Source organism: Neovison vison, chromosome 10 (genome assembly GCF_020171115.1).
Source record: "Neovison vison isolate M4711 chromosome 10, ASM_NN_V1, whole genome shotgun sequence".
Taxonomy (NCBI): domain Eukaryota; kingdom Metazoa; phylum Chordata; class Mammalia; order Carnivora; family Mustelidae; genus Neogale; species Neogale vison.
Window position 1 is genome coordinate 47,763,115 of NC_058100.1, and position 22,625 is coordinate 47,785,739.

Genomic DNA, 22,625 nt, shown 5'->3' on the forward strand with positions numbered 1-22,625 from the left:
CGGAGCGCCGGGGCGCGCGGTCCGCACAAAGGCGAGATGGAAACTCGGGACTGAAAACGAAAGGTATTTCGGTTTTCCAGCTGGATCCCCACTCTGGCAAACTCTCTCGATGCTTCATTCCCCCCACCTGTCCCCCCAAATCAGCTGACTAGAAAAACCTTCCAATAAACCGATAAATGTAAGCCGAGCTCTCTTGTATCCACCACATCCCGCCAGCTCCTTAGAAATGACATGTGTCGGGGCGCCGAGGCTGCGGGGAGAAGCCCGCGCGCTACAGCATGTGCCTCTGAGCAGGGCAGAGGATCATCAGGGTCTACTCTCCCCGTTTTACAGGCAGGGGGACCACGCAGGGGCCCCCCAAAGCCCGGCAGTGTTAGGATCGCTGATGAAGAAACATTTGTCCTCAAAAATCAACCTAAGCCCCTGGCTTGTTCCCTCGGGCTGCCCGGTTTGCATTCTGAGCTGAGCGGAGACGTCTGCGGCGATGCCCAGTACGGGCACAACAGGGTCAGACCCACGATCATGCTGGCGGGGCCGGAAACTGTGCTGGGGTCAGAGCCAACGCGGACGATCAGCTAAGAGGCCGCCCGTCCAAGAGAGGTTCCTGCGAGGCACAGAGATGGGGCACTCGCGGGGAACGCAGGCACTGCCCAACATCTTGAAGTAAAACTTTCTCCTCTTAAGGAATTCCCTGGCCAGGTTCAGTGGGAGTCTGGTCTACAACAGCCACTGCTTAGCAAACATCTGAAATTAAGTGAGGTCCTCGCGCCAATTCCAAATCTCTCCCAACATTTAGTAATTACCCGGGTCACAACACTTGGCCCGCGGACCTCAGGAAGCATCTTACCCATTAATGACCAGGCACGCTCCCAGCAGGCCCCAAGGACGGTGGTGTGGGGCACAGTAAACCTGGTAACAGCAGGAGAAGAGCAGGGCTTTTGGATGGCATGATCATACAGGTCCTTAGGCTGCCGGCCGCCTCTTGTAGCGTGGAGTGTGGATTACAGTACTGAGACAAGGTCCCCATGTACGGTGGACAAAGACCTGTTCATTTTAATGCAAATCTAAGTACCATCCCTGTTCTAAGTTTAGAGAAAACTATTTGAATAAGTCTCAAAACTTGTAAAACAAATAATCTAGTAGCCTACGTCTGAAGCCCTTTGTAGTAATCTTGTGGATTTTTTTGCTAATTTGAAAAAAATAACTTATTTATATATCAAATAGAATGTAAACGTGGATGTCAGCCACCCTTTTAGTTTTATAAATCTGCTTTTAGCTTTCAGCAAGAGGCAGATTTCCTTACCTACTGTGATCCTAACCATGAGAAAATACCCTTCTTTAAAAAACTGTTACAAATATTTATTAAAAAGTGCAATTCATAAGTCAGCTGGGCAAGTACATCATTGCAAATCACAAAAAAGGGGGGAAAAGCCCAAAGCAAATAAGCAAAAAACCCCCAAGAAATACAGACAAAACATGAAAAAAGGGAAAAAAGAAAAAAAAAAAGAGAGAGACTGTGCCGAGGAATGGGCCCCAATAAAATGAGGAAACAGGAAGTCAAAGCTAGAGCTCTATCCAGACGTTGCCGTGCTTTCCAAGTGCAGAAGGTGGTGGGGAGAGCGTGGCCTCTGCCGCCAGGCTCCGGGTCGGCTGGCGCTCTATACCGGTGACGGCATGGGGAGGTGATAAAAATATCCTACAGACTCCGGGACGCTGGAGGCATCATCGGAAGCTTAAAGTTTAGCATCTCAGCAGTTTCAGCTACTAAAACTCAATTAAAGCATCCGTTCTTCAAATTTGAATTGGCTCAGTTATTTGAATGGGTAATAAAAAAAACTGAGTTGTCATCTCAGTGGGAAAAAACCCCACCCAAGTTCACCTACAGCCATTCTTGCCATCCCTCCCAGGTTAAGAGAAATCTGGTCCAGAAATAGCCTTTTTGGTCATTACGGTTTCTGAGTGAGTGTCGCTGTACCTGCCAGTGTACTAACCGCCCCTCTCCCCCACGCAGAGTGCCACAGCAACGACCTGACCAGCCGCCAGACCGGCCCTGGGTCCAGACCGTCCAAGCAAGCGGCTGAGCTGCGCAGCAGCCGTACAGGTAAGGAGCGTCCTAGAAACACAAGCAGCCCCAGGGTAGCGACCTGAATCTGGCAAGGCTCTGGCCTCCAGCAACCTCGTCCACCCTCCCCTCAGCTGTGCAAACTCTGGGTCACACTGCCCCCTCCTCCCTTCAGTTCAGGCCACCAGCTGTGGGCACCCCCAAAGCCTTGTGCTTTCCATTATTTTCCATTAGTTGTTTCTACCACGGAATAATGAGCCTGGGAAAGCAATTTTATCCCAGCACTTATCCATGAAAAATGGACCACTGCATTTTCTGTCACAAACTGCTTCTGGGCCTTGTGTTCCCAATAGCAACCAGCTCTGGGGGGGCCGTGGGCCGCGGGGCCGCTGCCGCCACGGGAGAGGAGACCCACCCGGGAGCCGGTGCGGCCAGCGCGGTCCCGGAGGGCACAGGCGTGCTGTCTGGGCAGGGGAAAGAGCGGCCAGAGAAGGATGGAATGAGCAACAGCAAGCACTAGTTGAGTCGCGAACTCTCCTGGATTCCTCAGAGGCTGTCCTGGGGGGCCCGGGCCCCAGAGGCAAAGCAGCGGCGAGCTGTCCTCAGGACAGGCAGTGCCGGGCACGCACAGTTGTCCGCCTCCTCTTCCCAGTGGCCCTGCCAGCGCCGGGGCAGCGCCGCTGTCTCCGCGGCGGGGTCGCGAGGAGGGAGGTCAGTGCAGGCTGTTTTCCAGACAGGAGTGTGAGGAGACGGCAACGCCGGGCGCTGCTGCCCGCCTCCTCCTGGGTCCGTGCGCAGGAGCCGCGCGGGGCCGCCGTCACAGCACTAAGAAGAAGACCAGCACGACCAGCAGGACCACGAAGAGGACGGCGATGGCACACCACTGGCGCCGATCTGGAAGGCAGGACAGGAGGATTAGTGCTCGCGACGCTGCACTCCCCAAGGTACAGCCACAGGCAAGGCCCCGCAGCAGAGCGGGGACAGAAAGCACACGGGTGGGCGCACAGATGCTCCGGAGCCTGCCCGGGGGGCCTGCCCCGTGTGTGGGTCCACGGCTCGGCCCGTCTCCTGAAAACGGGCCTCTAACTGCGTGCTTCGTGTCTCAAGCCGTGAGTTAGACTCTGGCTCTCGGTTTGCTGCTGCTCGGGGGCACCGTGTCTGCGGAAGGCGTCTGGCATCGGCCGTACAGACCAAAGCCCGTCTGCTTTCATCTCCCACCGAAGTGAAATCATTTCATTCAACAGGAATCATGGTCTGCTCAATGAGCACTAGGGGAGGGTGGACAGAGGACAGAAGCGCCTGCTGGTCACTTCAGGAAATGAGTTGAGAAAGCAAACTCTGGGATCAAGAGTACGATCCACATTGCCCCACAGCCAGTCAGGAAAGGAGTAAGATCACTTCAGCAATCGGCACAGCCTGCCTGACAATGAAAGTGGAATGTCTTCCCTGAAACATTCTGCCCTATCGACGCCCGAGGACAAGCACTGGAAGCTAAGTGGCTAGAGTCCAACTAAACGGTGAGAGCAAGGAGGCTCGAGGGGCAGGAGGGGGCAGGAGAGCCACGGGGAAACCCCAGGGGAGCCCCAGCTGCACCCACAACCCTGGGTGCGGGGCCCTCACACTGCACAGCAGCTGCCTGGCCGGGCTTTGTGAGTGTGAACACCAACAGCCTCACACACTCTGGGCCGGGCCGGGCGTGGGGCCCAAGATGCTGCCATTGCCAGGATGCCTCGTTCACTTGTGCAGGTGTATAAAGAACACACGGTCTTTCTGCAGATGAGTCCTGCATTTTCCACGAAGGGTCAGACTGAGAGAACAGGATTTCATGGGCCTATGAAAATGCAATTCAACAGCTAGAAAAGATCACTCGGTTTAAACAGAAACATAAAGTCATACTGATTCATCAGAAGGTTATTGGAGAGCCTGCAGACTGTGGCACACCACAGTTATCAAGAATCACATTATACAAAGGTCTGAATCTAGGAAAACAAACTGCCAAACTTGCTACAGAGCATTGCTAAGTCCACAGACCGGGCACTTAAATTATTTAAATGTCATGGAGAGCAGAATCTTAGAACCGGCCAACAGCCAGCCACCAAGTAGCAGTAAGCAAAGCAAGTATCATCTCAGTGCCAAACACCTTGTTCTACTTCAGACGTGCTACAAGCTCACTAGTGTGATGAGGGCAAAGACCCCAAGTCTGTCGGTTACTTACCTGACAAGGGCTAGTCGAATGGGCATGGGAGGCAGAATCAGCCTACTCAGAAAATATTTTTAATCTGTTTATCGCTTCACTGGCCAAGAAAACTTCAGTATCTAGCATTTTTTCATCTATTTAAAAATGTTTATGATGTTTTAAAAACCCTCATTAAAATGATTGGTCAGTATTCCTCTAGGACAAAACAGTCAAGGTAAACTGCTTCCTCACCACCCCTACCCCCCAGCCTCATACAGATCCCTGCACCGCTCCCCATCCTGCCATCTCAAACCCAGATTCCCGATACTGAACCAGTTTTCCACTTTCTGGCTTTCCACCAGCCTCTACCCAATCCCCTCCCACCCCAATCACTTTCTCTTCCACAACTGCATTGAACTGGGGGTTTTCATCAAGAAGTTGGGTCACACGAGCCAGCACAACCCAGAATTCTGTTCCAAGCCACCTTCCTCTATAGTGGAAAGCTGCTGCTGGGTTAGCCGGAACCAGGAAAGCTCTGGGAGCCGTTACTCCAGCTGACTTCTCCCCAGAAGGGGTGAGTCTTAACCACAAAGGCTTCTGTGCTTTCAAGTGAAAAGCCTAACCAGTTTGGCAAGTTCAAGACCTGCCTAAAAAAGTCAGAGGAACAAAGAGAACTCCAACGGCAGGAGTTTTTTTCCCCCCTTCCAGAATATTTTCCTTCCCTAAAAAGAAAAGATAACAGGATTTTGGAATGTGAGGGGAAGAAAACCTCCGTATCTACTCAAAAGAATAGACTTTCCTTGGGTCACTTGGAAAGGCAGGTGCATCTTGGCTGTCCTTGGCCATGGAGCAGCCAGCCACGGGGAGGGCAGCTGCCCTGTGAGTGTTCAGTGACCACCTCGTCGGACGTCCGTGTGTCTTACTACACTTCAAGGACAGATGAAAAGGTAGTCAACCTGCCCCAAAGTTTTGGAGAACAGAGACAAATACAAACTGCCTTGTTGTCAAACTGAAGCCAGCACCACTGCGCAGGAGGTCCCTGAGCAAGCTTTCTTTTGGGAGCGAGCAAAGATTAAAATGAAAACCCCAGGCGAGCTGTCCAAACTGAAGGGCCTTTCAGGCTGAATGCTCTGTTTTCTGGCTCTTTCTCTTAGACAAACATAATTGAAGTCCCCACTTTGCTCCCCAAACTTTTCTTACAGGATAAAGTAGAATAAAGCATAAACAAGGCTCAGTGCTATTTATACACACTGAACGGCTTATCACAATGCAAGTACTTTTCTAAATTATTCATACCCGGAATGCTGTGAAACAAAGACACAGTGCATCTTTGTTCTTTGCTCTTCCCCAAACAAAACTGGTGCTGAAGTAGCTACTTGACTTTGTGACTAATACATACACCAGTGAGAGGTCTGGTGCTGCAACTGGTTATATAATAGTTCATTAACTTTTTTTTTTTTTTAAGTAGAGGGGTGAAGGTGGGAGAGGAGAGAACACGGAGCAGTAAGGAAGGCGGCTTTGCTAACCTTTCTCTTAAGTGTGTGAATGATGAACTAAGGGGGCGCCTGCTTCCAGCAATGACTTGCTAGAAGCATAAAGGTATTTGTCCCTGGAGAGAAAGAAAGAAGGAAGTCTGGCCACCAGCTTCCCTCTGTTTTGGATCTAACAGGTCTTTGGCCCTGCAGGGCCATATTCTGCCTGTCTAGGAATTTTTTTAAAACAAACATTTGGTAAGTACTAATACACGGGAGACACTGTTAAACACTTGCAGATTAACTACTGTTACTTCATTTAATCTTCACAGTGATCTTGAGATGAAGGCATCAACCTATTATTTTACAGATAAGCTGAGCCCCAGACGACTGTTCTATAACCTGATTATGAGTTAAAGTGCTGGAAAGCAAATACGCATTTGTATTTAAGTCTCAGCTCAAAAATCCGAACTATCAGACCCCATAGCACAGACCTGAGGGGAGGAAACCCAAAGAAAGACATGTCAAGAAAGAGGGGGGGATCCTTGTGGGGGAGCTGGGAGCTCTGGTTCAAAAACAGCTACATCAGCTCAAGGAGCAGCTCAGGTCCCCCCTTCACCAGGCCACTCCAGCCAACGAAAGCAAAAAGGAGATACTGGATTTTCTTTAATTTAAAATACACTATTTCTTTTTTTTTTTTTTTTTTTTAAAGATTATTTATCAGAGAGAGAGAGCGAGCACAGGCAGACAGAATGGCAGGCAGAGGCAGAGGGAGAAGCAGGCTCCTCGCTGAGCAAGGAGCCCGATGTGGGACTCGATCCCAGGATGCTGGGATCATGACCTGAGCCGAAGGCAGCTGCTCAACCAACTGAGCCACCCAGGCGTCCCTAAAATACACTATTTCTGGGATGCCTGGGTGGCTTAGTTGGTTTAGCATCTGCCTTCGGCTCAGGGCATGATGCTGGGGTCCTGGAATGGAGCCCCATGTTGGGCTCCCTGCTCAGCGGGGAGTCTGCTTCTCCCTCTGCCTCTCCCCCCTGCTCATGCTCTCTGTCTCGTTCACTTGCTTTCTTTCAAATAAATAAAATCCTTAAAAAAGAATAAATAAAACATTATTTCTAATGTACTAGGGGAAACAAGGGTTGTTAGAATTAAAAAAAAAAATACGGGCTCTCTGCTCAGCGGGGAGCCTGCTTCCTCCTCTCTCTCTGCCTGCCTCTCTGCCTACTTGTGATCTCTGTCAAATAAATAAATAAAATCCTAAAAAAAAAAATAGTCATTGGAACATATTTTCCTACACAGTGACTGATTTGAAAACTGTTAATTCTTCACCCCATCCTGCTGCAAACCCAATGGAGTATTTCACTGTGGATTTAAATGAAAACCATTAAATTGATCTGTAAGGCCACCTTATTCTGAAATGGTAGGAGTTTCTCAATGAAAGAAAATCAGTCCAGAAGAAAACAGTAACTGGCTTAATTACTTATAAGCGTAATTTTATAATAAGTTCCCTATTTTGGCAAGGAAATAGAAAAAATAAAATTAAGTAAGAAAGGATTTTCTAAAGAGAGTTGGTCTGCCAGGAGAAGAGCCACCCAACACTACCAGCCTCGTGCAGTGGGGGTGTGCAAAGACCACTTCTCAAGCCACAAGCAGCAGACAAGTCCTGTGCAAACTAGTCTTCCTTCTCCGACCAAAGAACAGGACCAAAAATGTCCCACAGGAGAGATCCGAAGGGGCATGCCTACGAGAACCCTACAGACTGTGTTTCTAGATTTCAATAGGAATTCTTAAGCTTTAAATACCATACATACCACTGGTCATATGAGATACTTTTGCAAGTTTCTTCATCACATTGTCCAGCCGAGACTGAGTGCTCTCCAACTCATGAGAAAAGTCATCCAGCATACTAGAAAGAGAAGCAGACCCAGAAGGGTAGCTGATCAGCATAAAGGTTTGGCAATGCATTGGCCACGGAATTAAAACAGGATCTATGCCTCTGTTTTGGCAAACCTAAAACCGGTAATTTTGGGATTCAAGCCCCCAATCGATTATCCAAAATCCTTAGCACAAGATAGGTTTTTGAATTTGGGGGAATTAAAAAAAAAAAGGTACTAAGTGGCACGTGCTGTGTATTAGCCAACAACCTCAAGCAGGGTCGGGGGCAGACCTCGTCATCAAACACAGTCATATCACCTCAGAGCAAACCCAGGGATCATAGCTGCAGTCAGTTCAGGTCAGGTTCTTCGTAGTAGGAACTTGCTGAAAACTTTTTTAAAAAGACTTCTTTTTTTAGCACTCTCTCAACTTCACGATCGGAGATCAGGCAGTACGAACTGGACCATACAGTAACACAAACTCAGGGGCAGGGCAGCGTACGCGGAGGAGGCTAAGCAAAGCCCAACAAGCAGGCTTCGCCATTTGCTTACCTCACTGCCCTGACAAGGCACCCCACTCTGGGACTGTTTTCACATCCGTAAAATGGGACAGCTTCCCTGCCAGGGTCTTGTGGGGACCAGGGCGTAACACAAAGCACTTTATGGCAATGGTTAAACATGCTTTAACCACATAATAATCTTCCTAACCGTGCTCTGTGTTTGTCACAGAGCTGGGAGGCCCTGGGACTGACACTCCTGCAGGTGTGCCCTCCTCGTCTATACCCACAGAGGAGTTGGTGTTTGCCCGCTAAGAGACGTGGCTCCAGGAAGCAAATACTATTGGCTGTCCAAGCTGCAGCTGTTAAAGAAAACACCAAAATACTCTAACTCTAGCGGTGTTTCATAAATGACAAAACATTCCAGACTTTTCCAATCGGAGAAAGACAACTATAATGTGATCTCCCTGATATGAGGAAGTGGAGATGCCACATGGGGGGTTTGGGGAGTAGGAAAAGAATAAATGAAACAAGATGGGCTCGGGAGGGAGAAAAACCATAGGAGACTCTTAATCTTACAAAACAAACTGAGGGTTGCTGGGGGGAGGGGGGTAGGGAGAGGGTAGTGGGATTATGGACATTGGGGAGGGTATATGCTATGGTGAGTGCTGTGAAGTGTGTAAACCTGGCGATTCACAGACCTGTACCCCTGGGGCTAATACATTATATGTTAATTAAAAAAAAATTCCAGACTTTTCAACTTGCAGTGAACATATGATTATTCCGAGTATGGAACCTAACACCAATTAGTAGCAGAGGTCTTATTAAAAAGGCCTTATTACCCTAGGAGCATCAGTGGCAGCTAGAAATGACTGGGCTTGGTCTGTGCCCACATGAAGCACCTGACTGCCCGCAGGATTCGGGATAACCAACTCCTCATTAAGTCAATTATTAAATAAACTCCACGTTGACAACTAAATAAACAGATCTTTGTCCCTTACCTGAAATTTCAAATTAACACACTATTAGCTCATCTAAGATCCTGGTAGCATCTTGGCCTGCAGCTGCAGACCTACCCAGGCAGGGCCAAATATTGAAAAACAAGAGCCACCCTTGTATGCTGGGCATGACTTTTCCTACTGAGGACAAAAAGGCCAGTCACCCAACATCCAGCCTAAGGACACCCACTAAACTAGGTTTCTAGCCCAGATCTGACTCAGTGCTGTCCAAAAGAAACAGACTGTAAGTCCGATATGCTATTTAATATTTGCTAGTAGCCACATTTGAAACAAAAGATGAAATTAATTTTAATAATCTGGGTTTTTTGGCTCATATATCCCAAATATTATCATTCCAACGTGTAATTAAGAAATATCAATCACAAGCTATGCTACTTTTTTTTCCACAGGAAGTCTTCAAAACTTGATGTGCCTTTATACTCAGGGCACAACTGTGTTCAGACTAGCCACATTTTATGTCCTTCCGGGCCACAGCTGCCAGTGGCCACCATGCTGGAGGACACAGGTCAAAATCCAAGACTCAGGAACTTTCCTTTTATTTTTACCAAAAATATTATTTTTTACCAAAAAAATTACCTTTTTAAAAAATTTTTACCAATATTATTATTTTACCAAAAGTATTATTTTTACTTATTATTTTTACCAAAGTGAGACGCAGTTTAAAGAGCTAAGTAGCATATTCAGGCTTTTTATTAAAAAACATGGATGTTTCCTGTCCCCTTGGACAATTGCTGCCAACCCCTCCCACTATCCCCTGGGTGCTTTCTCCCTGAGTTCAAGTAACACACTCACACCAGGATCCTGTCCTACCGACTCGACTCTAGAAAAGCTAGGGCTTAGCTCTGCGTCCACCTCCTTCCTCATCTCTGCATCCATCTCACTACTCATCCCCCTTCCTTCCCGTAGGACCCTGTCACCACATGATGAGCGCCCTTCCAGGCTCTCACACAGCCAGGAGGCAGGAACTGTTTGCTCCTTGGCGCCCCCTGTGGCTGGCGGAGGATTCAGCTTTCTCTGGTCTATTGAGTCAATAGCCATTCATTTTCCTACTTTCCAGGACCTAAAATGTTATGGTTACTGCTTCTTATATTCATGCCCTATGTCCCCACAGGTCTTATGACAGTTTTTTTAAAAGCTCCCTCTGCTAGTGCCTTAGTGGGCTGTCGGGAAGGAGCGACCTCAAGGGTGTGTTCAGTGTGTTCAAGTCACCTCTTTAACTGAAGTCGGCCAGGCTTCTCTACCATCTACTGAACCTCAAGGAGGAGTCAGGCCACTAGTCCTTCTCTACCCACAAACTGAAATTTTAGGGGAACAATGCATTTTAGAAATTCAACACACATGCCTAGACTCCCACTCTTACAGCTTCCCCCTAGTCTCCCTGCCTCCAGTCTGGCTCCGCTGCCGTCTGTCATCCAAACCACAGCTAGATGGGTCTGCCCCAAATGTAAACCTGTCCATGGCATTAGTCCCAACATAACCTTCCTGGTTTCCCAGGAATGTCCCTGGTTTCTTCCCTCAGGAGAGAGAGTTCTAACCTAACTCCTTAATGGGGCTTCAAAGGCCTCCCTGCTCTGTGCTCAGCCTCCCTGTCTTGACTTCTGCAACCCCCCTTTGTCTACACACACCAGACCTTTCCATCCCATGCACTCTCTTACTCTAACCCCCAGGTGACCCTCCCCCAGCCACCTTCCACTCATCCTTCAGGTTCCAGTTCCAAACATTTTCTCCAGGACTGGGCTAAGTCAGGTCCGCAGCTTGAGCTGAGAGAGGGCTCATAAGGCACCACACCCTTCCCCCTTCCGTCTCTGCGCCTCTTAATGACCCGCACCGTCTGCAGAATGTCTGTTCTGTGCAGTAACTGGTCAACTCTGACGGAAGACAGTCTGTTCTGTTCCCTTCTCTGTGGGTACCCAGGACCTCCCAGCAGAACAGATACCAGTCTGAATTTCTGAAGAATGAATGTGTAAGGCTGAATTCAAGACTGTGATAGGAGAGGTTCTGCAATATCCTCATAGATGGTCTTATTTTTTCAGAAAGAAATCTGTGGAATGAAAGCATTTAAGGATGCTTTTGGTGTCCTACTTCTGAGCACAGAAGGGGACTGTGCTGAAGGAAAAAACAAAAAATCTCAGCTATGTTTTCATCTGCTTTGTTTTTACTTTTTATTTTTGAGAGGGAATTTTTTTTATTAATCAAAGTTAAATTTAAAAACTTTTCTTCATTAAGTTGAAGTTTAAGATGTTTGACGGAGAAGAGTCACACGATGACAGAGGGAAGTCAGCTCCTGTCCTATCCTCTTCAGGACCCAAATCTCCAGGGAGGTTACACAGCCATATCTGTCTCCTGTTTCCATCCGTCACAACACTCTGAGAATCTGCTCAGAGGAAGCTGTATCTGCTTTTGCAGGGTGTAAAAATAATCATGAAAATAACTTTGCCCAAACCCTGTTGAAAATTTTATCTGATAAATGTGCTTCTTTGGGGGAGGCTAGCCTGGAAGACAGAGTAAAGATGCAGCTAGATAATTAAAACAGCTTTTGGGTTTACTAGCCATGTATCTGTCAGGCTTTTTAGGGGTCTCCTAAGACGGCTCTGCCCCTCCATTTCACTGCAGCGAGAGGGGGTGTGTCACACTCACACGGCCTGCTCCTCCAGCTCCCCTCCAATGCGCTGGGACATGTTCTTCAGCACCCCGATGCTGCCAGAGACCAGCTCCAACTGCTCATCCTGCTGTTCCACGATCAACTGGTGCCAGAGAAATAGGAAATAAGCAATTAAAATCCATCTTACCTGGTTCCAAGCCCAGTACTCTAGCAGCTGCTAGCTTCTTTGCCAACTTGGGACAATTCTCATTCAGAAGCAAAGCCCAGAAATCGAAGGACCAGACCATCGCCTCTGAGAACACACTGCTCAAAAGGCTGTGTTGTCAAGCTACTGATATTTCGTGCTGATCCAACTTGTGAGAAGTCAGCAGGCCCGGAAACCACGAAGAGCGAGTTACTCTGGTTGGCTCAAGTCCGATGCAGGAATAAGCCAGTGTCAGAAGCACCTGTGCAGTGACCACTGAGACATGGGATGCTGAGGAGAGGAGGCCCACTGCCAGGGTCAAGGTCTCAACCACAACAGACTGCCTCAGCCTGACTACAAGAGAGAGGCCAGCTAATCTGTGAATGCAGGAGAACTGTATACACAATCCTTTCCCTCCTCCACAAGGACAAACTAGGGAAGCCCCGTGGCAGTAAGCTGCATCAAGGACAACTACTGAGTGATAAATAATTACTTTTAATTGTGGTGTAGCCTCCTCATTTTTTATTTTAAAAAATCTGCTTGATTAATAGTTTAAGTAGACAGCTGGTTACACAGACACACTAAAGGAAAAAGAACACACAAACGTAGGTGTATACGTAAAATGTAATATTGAAGAACCAGTAGCTTCAATGGATAATCCTCAAATCCCCAGATACATTATTATCAGCTTCCTTTTTAAACCACAACACAAATCAAAAGCCACGATGTAAACATAATCAACCTTCCTTTCCTTCTACCCTATAACCTCCACCAATGCAATCTATTTCTACATATAATGGAACCAACAATAATTTGCAATGAAAAAACAAGGACTCAATTTTTCTGAAAGTGCCTTTGTTGAGATGAACAAAAAACTGAGCATACAAGTGGAGGCGGGGGAAGAGGCTGCTGGGGTGCTTTCTGTGTTCTTGTTTTTGTTTTTAAGTCAATGGCCTTGTCTGTAGGTTTTGGATGTCTGGTCTGCCTTTCCTAAGAGATCTAATCAAGCTTGGTTCTCTTGAAAAGGTCGTGCCCCGAAGAAGGTTTTAAAAACCCTTCATCTACAAAACCGCTGTGCACGTGGACACAGGCAGCTGCAGGGCGAGCACGTTCTCCCTGGCTGGCACTGGTCACAAAGCCCCCAGGCTGGGGGGACAGAGGGGAGTGCCCCGCCCCCGCCCTCGGCTTCTTGGGTACCTGTTGCTGCGCCTGCTGCTCCTCGATGAAATGGGAGTTGGCTAACTGGAGCTCGCGGTCGAGGCGCCCGTATTTGTCTGTTGTTCCTGTGCTCCAGTTCTGGCCACCACTGTCCCCAAGGAGTGCCTGTGAGAGCGGAGCAGGGGGCAGCCAGGGCCGGGGAAACAAGCCATTACTTTCTGAACCAACGCTCTGGCACAGGGACCCGACAAGTTCACATGCTGCTCAAGGTGCACTTTCCGCTGGGTCGGCCCTTGTGCAGTGGTGTGGGCTGCTGCCTGCATGGCACAATCTCAGGAATGCCAGAAAGGGCACCCGCTGCCTCCCAGCTCTCCCAGGGCAACTCAGAAATGGGCTTTGTCCCATGCAAACACGGATAAAGGTCAACATAAAATCAACAAACGCCCATCTGTATACCGCTTTACGATCTAAAAGCACTTGGTCTCTTCAGGCCAGCTCTAAATTTTTTTTTTAAGATTTTATTTTTTATTTGACAGGCAGATCACAAGTAGGCAGAGAGGCAGGCAGAGAAAAAGGAAGGGAAGCAGGTTCCCTGCTGAGCAGAGAGCCCGACCTCAGGACTCAATCCCAGGACCCTGGGACCATGACCTGAGCCGAAGGCAGAGGCTTAACCCACTGAGCCACCCAGGCGCCCCCAGACCAGCTCTCCTAGCACCCTCGGAGGTTCATCAGAGACCCAGAGGTTCTAATCTGACTCCACAGATCAAGAGCCCTTTTCATTCAAGTATGAGCCGGGGAAGTTTCTGCATTTCTTTGGAAGGAGGTGGGAAGAGCTCCCTGGAATGACGAGCCCAGTCACAGACCCTCACGTACAGAAGGCACCAGAACCACCAATGTCTGTTCACCCCAACCCATGAGTCAATCCCCGTGCCCCCTGGCTGGACTAAAAGGCTGCAGGCGTCCCAGACAGGAGCCAGGGCTGCTTCGGAGGCAGGCGGGGCCGCAAACCAGCACCTGGCCCTCCCGACCCAAGCAAGCGCGGGCTCCCACGTCAGAGCTCTTCCCCAGCGTCAGGTTTCCCACTATGAATTCAAGGAAGTTTGCAGCCAGAACAGGATAAGTCTGGAAAAAGGATAAGTCTCCCTTACATGAAGAGGCCGGCCAGGAGTGTGAGAGCTCATTCTCGGTAGCGGGCTCTGACTAGGAGCCCCTCGAGCCCGTCTGACCAGGTGGTCAAGGTCAGTGCTCCTGTCAGCCCTGCACAGAGAACCAGAGATGCTGCTGCTACAACACTTCTTCCTTGTGGAGGCGCCGGATCTTCTTAGCAGGTACTTCTAATCCCTGGAACTGTCAAAGGCCTCAAGGGTTACTCGGTTTCTGTCTGCAAAGCTCTTCAACAGCCCCTCGATACTGACATGGACCTCCTGGTCTGACATTCAGAGGTGACTTCAGTCAAATAGCCACACTTCAGGGTCGGGTTCGGCAAAGCTCAGGACGCAGAGCCCAAGTACTGAGGGAGTTCGGAGAGCTGCCAGCAGCCCAGGACCTCAGTCCAGCCAAGAAGCTGGATGGGGACTGTCTGTGGCATAAAGCAGACCCGAGGCCTTTAGTAGATAGCTCTGCCCAACCTGATCATCAGGCTGTCAAGTTTAAAAGATCCTGCTCATTCCGTGGCAGAGACTCTAAGAATCTCTGCGGAGAACATGGAGGCCTAGTGACCATGTTTTCAAGGTCACAAAGTCTATGTACAGTGCATTATGAGGCTACCCACAGAGAACTGGGGGCTCTACCAGCCTTGTGCACTCCTGGGGTCATAGTCGGGGCTCTTCTTTCTAGTCTATCTGTGGTCTGCACTTAGGCAGACATAGGTCACGCCGGTAAGAGCTATCTATGCTTTACTGTGAAACAGACTAGACATCACCAGTCTGACCCCTGGTATCTGTCTTCATAGAACGAGGAGAGAGAGGGCCTGGGTGCAGGTGCCGGAGCGGAAGGTCCTGGCGAAGCAGAGGCCGGAGCACAGTGCCTTGTCCTGGCACGGGGCAGCGAGGCCGACTTGGCCTGCTTGCATGTGACACAGAAAACTGGCCCTGCCATTCCCTGGGAATCTGTCCTTTCACTCCACGCCAAAAACAAAATCCCAAGCCATACTCAGAGAGTCAGGGTGTAAGTACATATTTTATTTATGGTAGTTCAACTTTCACTATCTGGAGAATAAAACAACTCAAGTTCAGCGTGACGGAGGCCTGGTGTTCCCCATGTCACTGTCACAACTGCTTTGAGAGTAGACACGAGAAGGGAGCTGCCGGCCGTGGCCATGCCCTGGCTCCTTTCAAGAGTTAATGCCCAAGGGACACCTGGGTGGTTTAGTGGGTTAAGCCTCTGCCTCCGGCTCAGGTCATGATCTCTGGATCCTAGGCTCAAGCCCCACATCGGGCTCTCCACTTGGCAGGGAGCCTGCTTTCCCCTCTCTCTGCCTGTCTCTCTGCCTACTTGTGATCTCTGTCTGTCAAATAAATAAATAAAATCTTTAAAAAAGAAAAAAAAAGTTTGTGCCCTATATGCTGGGGCAGTGCCTGGGTTTTCCCTGCTGCAATGCTGAGAGGAAGGGAGGGAGACAGGAAGGAAAAACCCCAACAGTGACTTGAAGAATGAAATGCAGGGAAAGGAAACAGGAAAACTAAGTAGGTGATATCCTGAGAGCCCCTCCCTTTCTTTGATCTCTTACTTGTTTTTGGATTCAGTGGGTCAACACCTGCAGGTCTGAATTAAGAATGTACTGAATCCTCGTTAAGGAGGATGAGCTGTTTCTTAATAGTCTATTAAAAGGGTTATCAGTAACTTGATGGAGTCTGAACAGACCTGAAGTTAAATCTAAATTTTAGGCAACTGTTGTATTTTTTTTTTTTTAAGGATTTTTATCAGTCAGAAGGGAATTTCTATCCAAAGTGTCTAATTTTAAAAAGATACTTAAGGGACGCCTGGGTGGTTCACTCAGTTAAGCATCCAACTCTTGGTTTCGGCTCAGGTCAAGATCTGAGTCCTGGGATTAGCCCCACATCAGGCTCCCTACTCAGCAGGGAATCTGCTCTTCCCTCTGCCTCCATCTCTCCACCCTGCTCAAATTCTCTCTCTCTCTAAAATAAATAAAATCTTTAAAAAAAAATTTAAAAATTAAAAAAAATTTTTAAAAGACACTTAAATTCAAGGACTGGTCTCCTGTAGCTTTTTTTTTTTTAAAGATTTTATTTATTTGACACAGAGAGAGAAATCACAAGTAGGCAGAGAGGCAGGCAGAGAGAGAGGAGGAAGCAGGCTCCCTGCGGAGCAGAGAGCCCGATGCGGGACTCAATCCCAGGACCCTGGGATCATGACCTGAGCCGAAGGCAGAGGCTTTAACCCAGTGAGCCACCCAGGCGCCCCTGGTCTCCTGTAGCTTTTATTTTTGATATGACATTATCTGCCCTGGGGTTTCTAAAATGGTTTCATAATTTATCTGTAATAACTAACAAAAACTGGACCTCACCTTTAAAAAGTACTTAAAACAATGAAAGGTTTCATTTAACACAAATTAAAGGTGCCGCCAATGTCTTTACATAAAATTTCACTTGGTAGACGTTTAGTAAGTTCTACAGGCAATGGAATAGCAGCTAGAGATTTAAAAACAGCTCATGACATAACTGCCCCTCACTGTTTGGGGCCCAGCAGAGAAAGAAGAGAAAACAAGCAATCAGAGCACTTTCCAGAGAGAATGGCTGTGTGCAAGGCCTATGCGGATAAGCAGAGGGAGCTATGGGGGCCCAGACAGGAGAAGCAGAGGGTGTGAGGGAGGGAAGGAAACAACACCGTGGCACTGGGGACGGCTGACCAGACTTTTACAACACCTGCCAGCCTCACGCCAGACTCAGCACGTACAGGTCTTCTGTGTGAACACACAGTACACAGACGTTAGCATTTTTCAATTCCAAATATCTAACCATGCTACTTTCTTTGGTTGATACTGTGTGTTCAGAAGTTCACTCACCTGTCTGTTTTTTCGTTCTGCTAATGCCTGCACAGATGAAGCCGACATCTGATCCTTCATGTCCTAATGAGACGAGGAGAAGACCAGAAAAAGAGTGAAAATAAAATCATGGTTAATGTTTTATAGGCTAACAAAATACACATAGATTATTATGAATTTTTTTAAACAAAAAGACAACATCCTTTAGCTTCTAAGTCTCAGAAACAAAGGAAATAGAGACACTTACATTCCTGGACACTGAACTCAAACAGCAAGAAAGAGGAAGGGAACTCCTATTTCCTGGGTACCTGCCAGGGGCTGCAAAACCATTGTGCACTTACACACGTTGTCACTGAATTTTCACAATGACCCTGTGAAGCTGCTATTATTTCCATTTTACAGGTAAGAAGACTTAGATCTAAAAAGACTAAGGTATTTTCTTAAGGTCACTCAGTCAGTAAATGGCAATCCTGGGGCACAAACACAGAAGTCTGTGTTCAAGGACTAGCCTCTTCACAAACAGAATACATGTGAAAACCACACACTTTAGGATCAAGTCTTTTTACCATTAAACATCAGAGGACACTTTCTAGTATTCTATTTATTTCTGAGTTAGACTCATGTGCAGTACAGACTCCCCTCCCCTCCCCCCCTCCCTCCCTTCTTTCGTCCCATAATCTCTACACCCAAGGCTCATACTCACAATCCCAAGAATAAAAGTCGTATGCTTTACAGAGTGGGGCAGCCAGGCATCCCCAGTATTGACTATTTCTAACACAAGAGTGGATTTCTAGAGCAGTACCAAAAATAATCTTGTATGGAAAGAAAAATGAATGGACCCATTACTTAATCTGAAGCAAAACACTTTATTAAATATGAACCCTTTTCCTTATATTTAACCCCAACCCAAAATACTTTAAAATGATTAGAACTGAATACATGATCACTGTAATACAAATTTTCTTTGGAAAAAAAAAAAAAAAAGAAAGGCTGCCAAAATACTTTATAATTTTCTGTTGGCAAGTAGGCTATTTTATAGATGCAAATGTTGAGATATTAGGCTCTTAGAAACTTCTTCCAAGCCCCGTGACAGGTGAACAGCAGATCAAACAGTGCCAGTTTTCGTGATTCCTACTGTGGGGAGTCTGAATCACGACCACCTTGCTTCAGCTTTCCAAGCGCCCATTTCTATGTTTGGCAAATGCTCACTAAAGCCTACTATGCACCCATATGGTACAATGAGCAAGGGAAGGCGTCTGCCCGCGCAGGGCAGGTATTGTGGTGGACAAGGGGCGAACAGTAATTCCACAGACACGTCAACAAGGTGCTGGGAAGGAAGGGGATAGACAGGGCTGAATTGCATGAGTGATGGACACCACTTTAGAAGGTTGGGGGTTACACTGGAATGGAGATCTGAAGGGCAAGAATGAGCCAGCAACAGAAAGAGCTAAAGGCTGAGAATTCCAGGCAAAGGGAACAGCAAGTACAAAAGCCCAGAGGCAAGAAAAAGCTCAGTGCCTCTAGTTCTGGAGAAGGCAGGCTAGAAAGGCTGAAGGAGCCAAGTGTGTATGTTCAGGGGTGGGGGAAGAAGGGAAGGTTGGCCAAACATACGGGGGGCGGTGGGGGGGGGCATCAGGCGGCTTAGATTTTATCCTGAGGCAGGGGCTGGCAAGCTTTATTTGTAAAGGAGTAGATATTAAGTGTTCAGTCCCTGTCATATACTCTGTTGTGTATTCTCTAATCACCCTTTAAAAAATGTAGAACTGTTATTACATGGATCGCAGGCCCTGTGCAAAGGCAATGGGAAGGCCTTAAGGCATTTTAAGCAAGGCCATGGAGTATTCTGGTTCATGTTTTTAGAAGCTCACTTTGGTGTTTCTGTAGAAAAAAAGTGTTAATTAAGCAGAGCAAAGGTAGAGCGATCATTTTCCTATAACCTGTCATGAAGTACCAATGCTGCCCCAGGTAAGAAAGGTTGCCTGCAGAAGGAGCAAGCTCCCTGCCTTTGGGGGCCTTCAACAAGAGGGTGCCCGAGCCCTTGGAAATGACCCTGGGTGGGCAGCGCATCTGAGGGTTGCTCTAAGGTCCAACTGACCCAGAAATAGGATTCTCTCATTTCATTCATTCAAACTTCAAAAGATAAAAAATAAAAGCCCATCCACAGACACGGAGAAAAATATACTTAGTAAAAGAAAGTATTCACCATAAAAACAAAGAAATAGATACTGGTATATATTTTTTAATATGTATATTTTTAATTTATTTATTTGACAGAGAGAGATCACAAAGGCAGAGAGGCAGGCGGGGGGGGGGTGCCACGCAGGGAGCAGGCCCCCTGCTGAGCAGAGAGCCCAATGCGGGGCTCAATCCCAGAACCCTGAGATCATGACCTGAGCTGAAGGCAGAGACTTAACCCACTGAGCCACCCAAGCGCCCTAGATACTGGTATATTTAAAGCAGAGGGAATTCAGTTATACAAGCCAGAGTTCTTAAATGTGTGAGATTTGCTTGATTCAGTCACAGGAGGCAAAATGCAGGTCTCTTGGATGCCTGGGTGGCCCAGCTGGTTAAGTGTCGGACTCTTGGTTTCGGCTCAGGACGTGATCTCAGGGTCGTGACACTGAGCCCAAGGGCTCTACCCTCAGAGTCTGCTTGAGATTCTTTCCCTTCTTCTCCCTCTGCCACCCCCACCCTCCTTGCACCGGCACTCTCTCTCAAATAAATAAAATCTTAAAAAAAAAAGAAAAAAATGCAGGTCCCTGGAACCCACCCAGATCTATTCAGGCAGACTCTAAGGTCAGCTAACAAGTCCCTGTGTGAGTCTTGGGAAGTCTGAGCTGCTCTGGTCTAGATTCTAGAAGCCTGGAAGTGAGCCTGTCACCTAATAAGTATCTCCTAGACTGCATGCTCCTCCCAGCTCTACCAACTAGAGTTTAAGATGACATTTTGAATTAGTCAAATAATAACAACACTATAATCCTATATGTATTACTAACTATGCAGAGCAAATATCTGAAATGTTTATTGGCTTGGATAATAGATGCTTTAAAAATGCACTTAAGGGGCACCTGGGTGGCTCAGTGGGTTAAAACCTCTGCCTTGAGCTCAGGTCATGATCCAGGGTCCTGGGATCGAGCCCCGCATTGGGCTCTCTGCTCAGCAGGGAGCCTGCTTCCCTTCCTCTCTCTCTCTCTGCCTGCCTCCCTGCCTACTTGTGATCTCTCTGTCAAATAAATAAATAAAATCTTTTAAAAAATAAAATAAAATAATAAAAATAAAAATGCACTTAATACATTTTATAAGCCTTTTTCCAAAACAATGAACATTATTTGCATAATGAAAATATCAACACATGTGTATGGAAAAAGTAACCAAAGTTCAAGTAAACTTTGAACATCAGCTGTAGAATGTGTTTTTGCTGTTAGAAGTTGGGACAATGAGCAGGAATAAAAGATTGTAAAGGGGCAAAAGGAAGCTTCCAGGGGGTGCCGGGACTGCTCTGGAATGCTTCGAGGTGCTATTTCCATGGCTGGGATCAGTTTATAAACTCTTCACGCTGTGTACGTGAGATACATGTACTTTTCTCCATTGTTATACTTCAATAAAAATGGAAAACAAAACAAAACACTACTGTTCTTCAACAATGGCTGGAAGGTAAACTGGACTCTGAGAAAACTTGACATTTTGTATCAAGAGCTATGATATTTGTATTAAATATTCATGACCTTGACCTAGCAATTCCACTACTAGGATTTATTTTAAGAAAACAATATAAAGGGGGTGCTTAGCTGGCTGAGTTGGTAGAACATGCAACCCCTGATCTCAGGGTTGTGAGTTAGAAGCCCACATAGGGTGTAGAGATTACTTAAAAATAAAATCTAAAAAAAAAGTAAAATATATACCAAAAAAAAGAAAAAAAAAAAGGAAAGATGTACAGAGCAGTGTTATTTATAATATGAAAGAAAAACAGAAATAAGCAGCAGGTCCAAACCAGAGAGTAGAAACTTAGAGTAAACCCAGAATAATATGTCATTACTTTTAAGAGTCTATTTCAGGATCATATAATGGCTAGAGACAATACATGAAACTGTTAACAGTGATTATTCCTAGGAAGTGGAATTACAGAATGGGCAGGGGGCATTTTCACCTTTCTCATACAGCAAAATGACTTGCATTTTAAAAACAGCAAGTATGAATTACCTTTAATTTTTAAAAGTAAAATTTTAAAAATGCTTATGATTGCTTAACAGTATGATCAGAATTATGTAAACCACAACTGCCATGTGTTAAGAAAATGACTGTAAGAAAACATAACAAGGTTTTGTGTTTATTATTTTGAGCTTAGGTTTCTTTTTCTGTTTTTTCTCTTATTAACATTTTTCTAATTTTCTTTAATGAACATACATTACTTTAATAAAATATATGTGGGGGGAGGGGCAGTTAGCCCCCATGGCCATGACTTCTCCAGCAGCTGTGTGGCGTGCACCCTGTGTGTGGCCATGGCAGCAGGTAAAGCACTAGGCTTTCACTTCCAGGATGACATTGTTTCTACAGATGCTAAAGTTGTGAGACACCATGCAACAGATTATGTTCTGGTATGATTAATTAGGATTTAAGAATTTTAAGCTTAGTCACTAAACAGTTTTAAGCATTCTGTAATAACCTATCAGGCCAAAAACATACTCAGTCGTCTTTCTAACACATGAAGTTTAGAACCAGCAGTCAAGAAGCAGTACCAATATGATTTGGTTCATCTGCCAAAAGACCAATACAAGTCCTGGTTATTTACGCTCCTGTTCCCATGTCATGGTATCTTCCAGACTGAGTGAATGGGACACTACATGTATCCCAGTGCTTCCCACTAAGAGGTCTCATATCCCAATGTCCTCTGTGCCCACCCTGCACACCTCATCGTTGTTGGTTAACCATGTCTGTCTTGACTTAGAATGAAAAGTGAACAATTCTTGGGTTGGAACAAGTTGGATTTCTTTCCCCACTGGGATGTACGGTTCTCATTCCTTTGAAAGTTAACATTAGAAAATGTCTAAGAGGGGGCGCCTGGGTGGCTCAGTGGGTTAAAGCCTCTACCTTCAGTTCAGGTCAATGATCCCAGGGTCCTGGGATCAAGCCCCGCATCGGGCTCTCTGCTCAGCGGGAGCCTGCTTCCTCCTCTCTCTCTGCCTGCCTCTCTGCCTACTTGTGATCTCTGTCTGTCAAATAAATAAATAAAATCTTTAAAAAAAAAAAAAAGAAAATAAGAAAATGTCTAAGAGGATCATTTAATTGATAAAGAAAACACAGAGCCAAAGAAGCTAACTGACTTGCCACGATGAAAATTTATTAAGGTCACAGATGAGCCTAGAACTCCATTCTCCTAACAGCTCCATCCCTGAGTTCCTCTGCCACACACTGCAAAACCTTCTGCTACGAGGTGAAAATGTGGTCATTCCTGGAACAGATTTCCACAACAGAAAAATTTCCCATGCAAAATCACTGATGTGGCGATAACCCACAAATGTACAAATGATTACTTCAAAATTATCAAAGGCTATTTATGCACACAAAAGAATATTTT

The 22,625-nt window shown here is 46.7% G+C and overlaps 1 protein-coding gene across 1 annotated transcript in view; it reads right to left on the reverse strand.

Moving 5' to 3' along the window:
* Positions 1-1,485: 1,485 nt before the first annotated feature.
* Positions 1,486-22,625, reverse strand: part of STX6 (syntaxin 6) — a 46,932-nt gene continuing 25,792 nt past the window's right edge. Inside the window, exons 4-8 of the mRNA XM_044267232.1 lie at positions 17,072-17,134; positions 13,087-13,212; positions 11,741-11,847; positions 7,525-7,619; positions 1,486-2,956 (exon numbers count right to left, since the gene is read on the reverse strand). Of these exons, the coding sequence (XP_044123167.1) occupies positions 2,880-2,956; positions 7,525-7,619; positions 11,741-11,847; positions 13,087-13,212; positions 17,072-17,134 (468 nt within the window). The 3' untranslated portion in view covers positions 1,486-2,879. The remainder of the gene's footprint in view (positions 2,957-7,524; positions 7,620-11,740; positions 11,848-13,086; positions 13,213-17,071; positions 17,135-22,625) is intronic.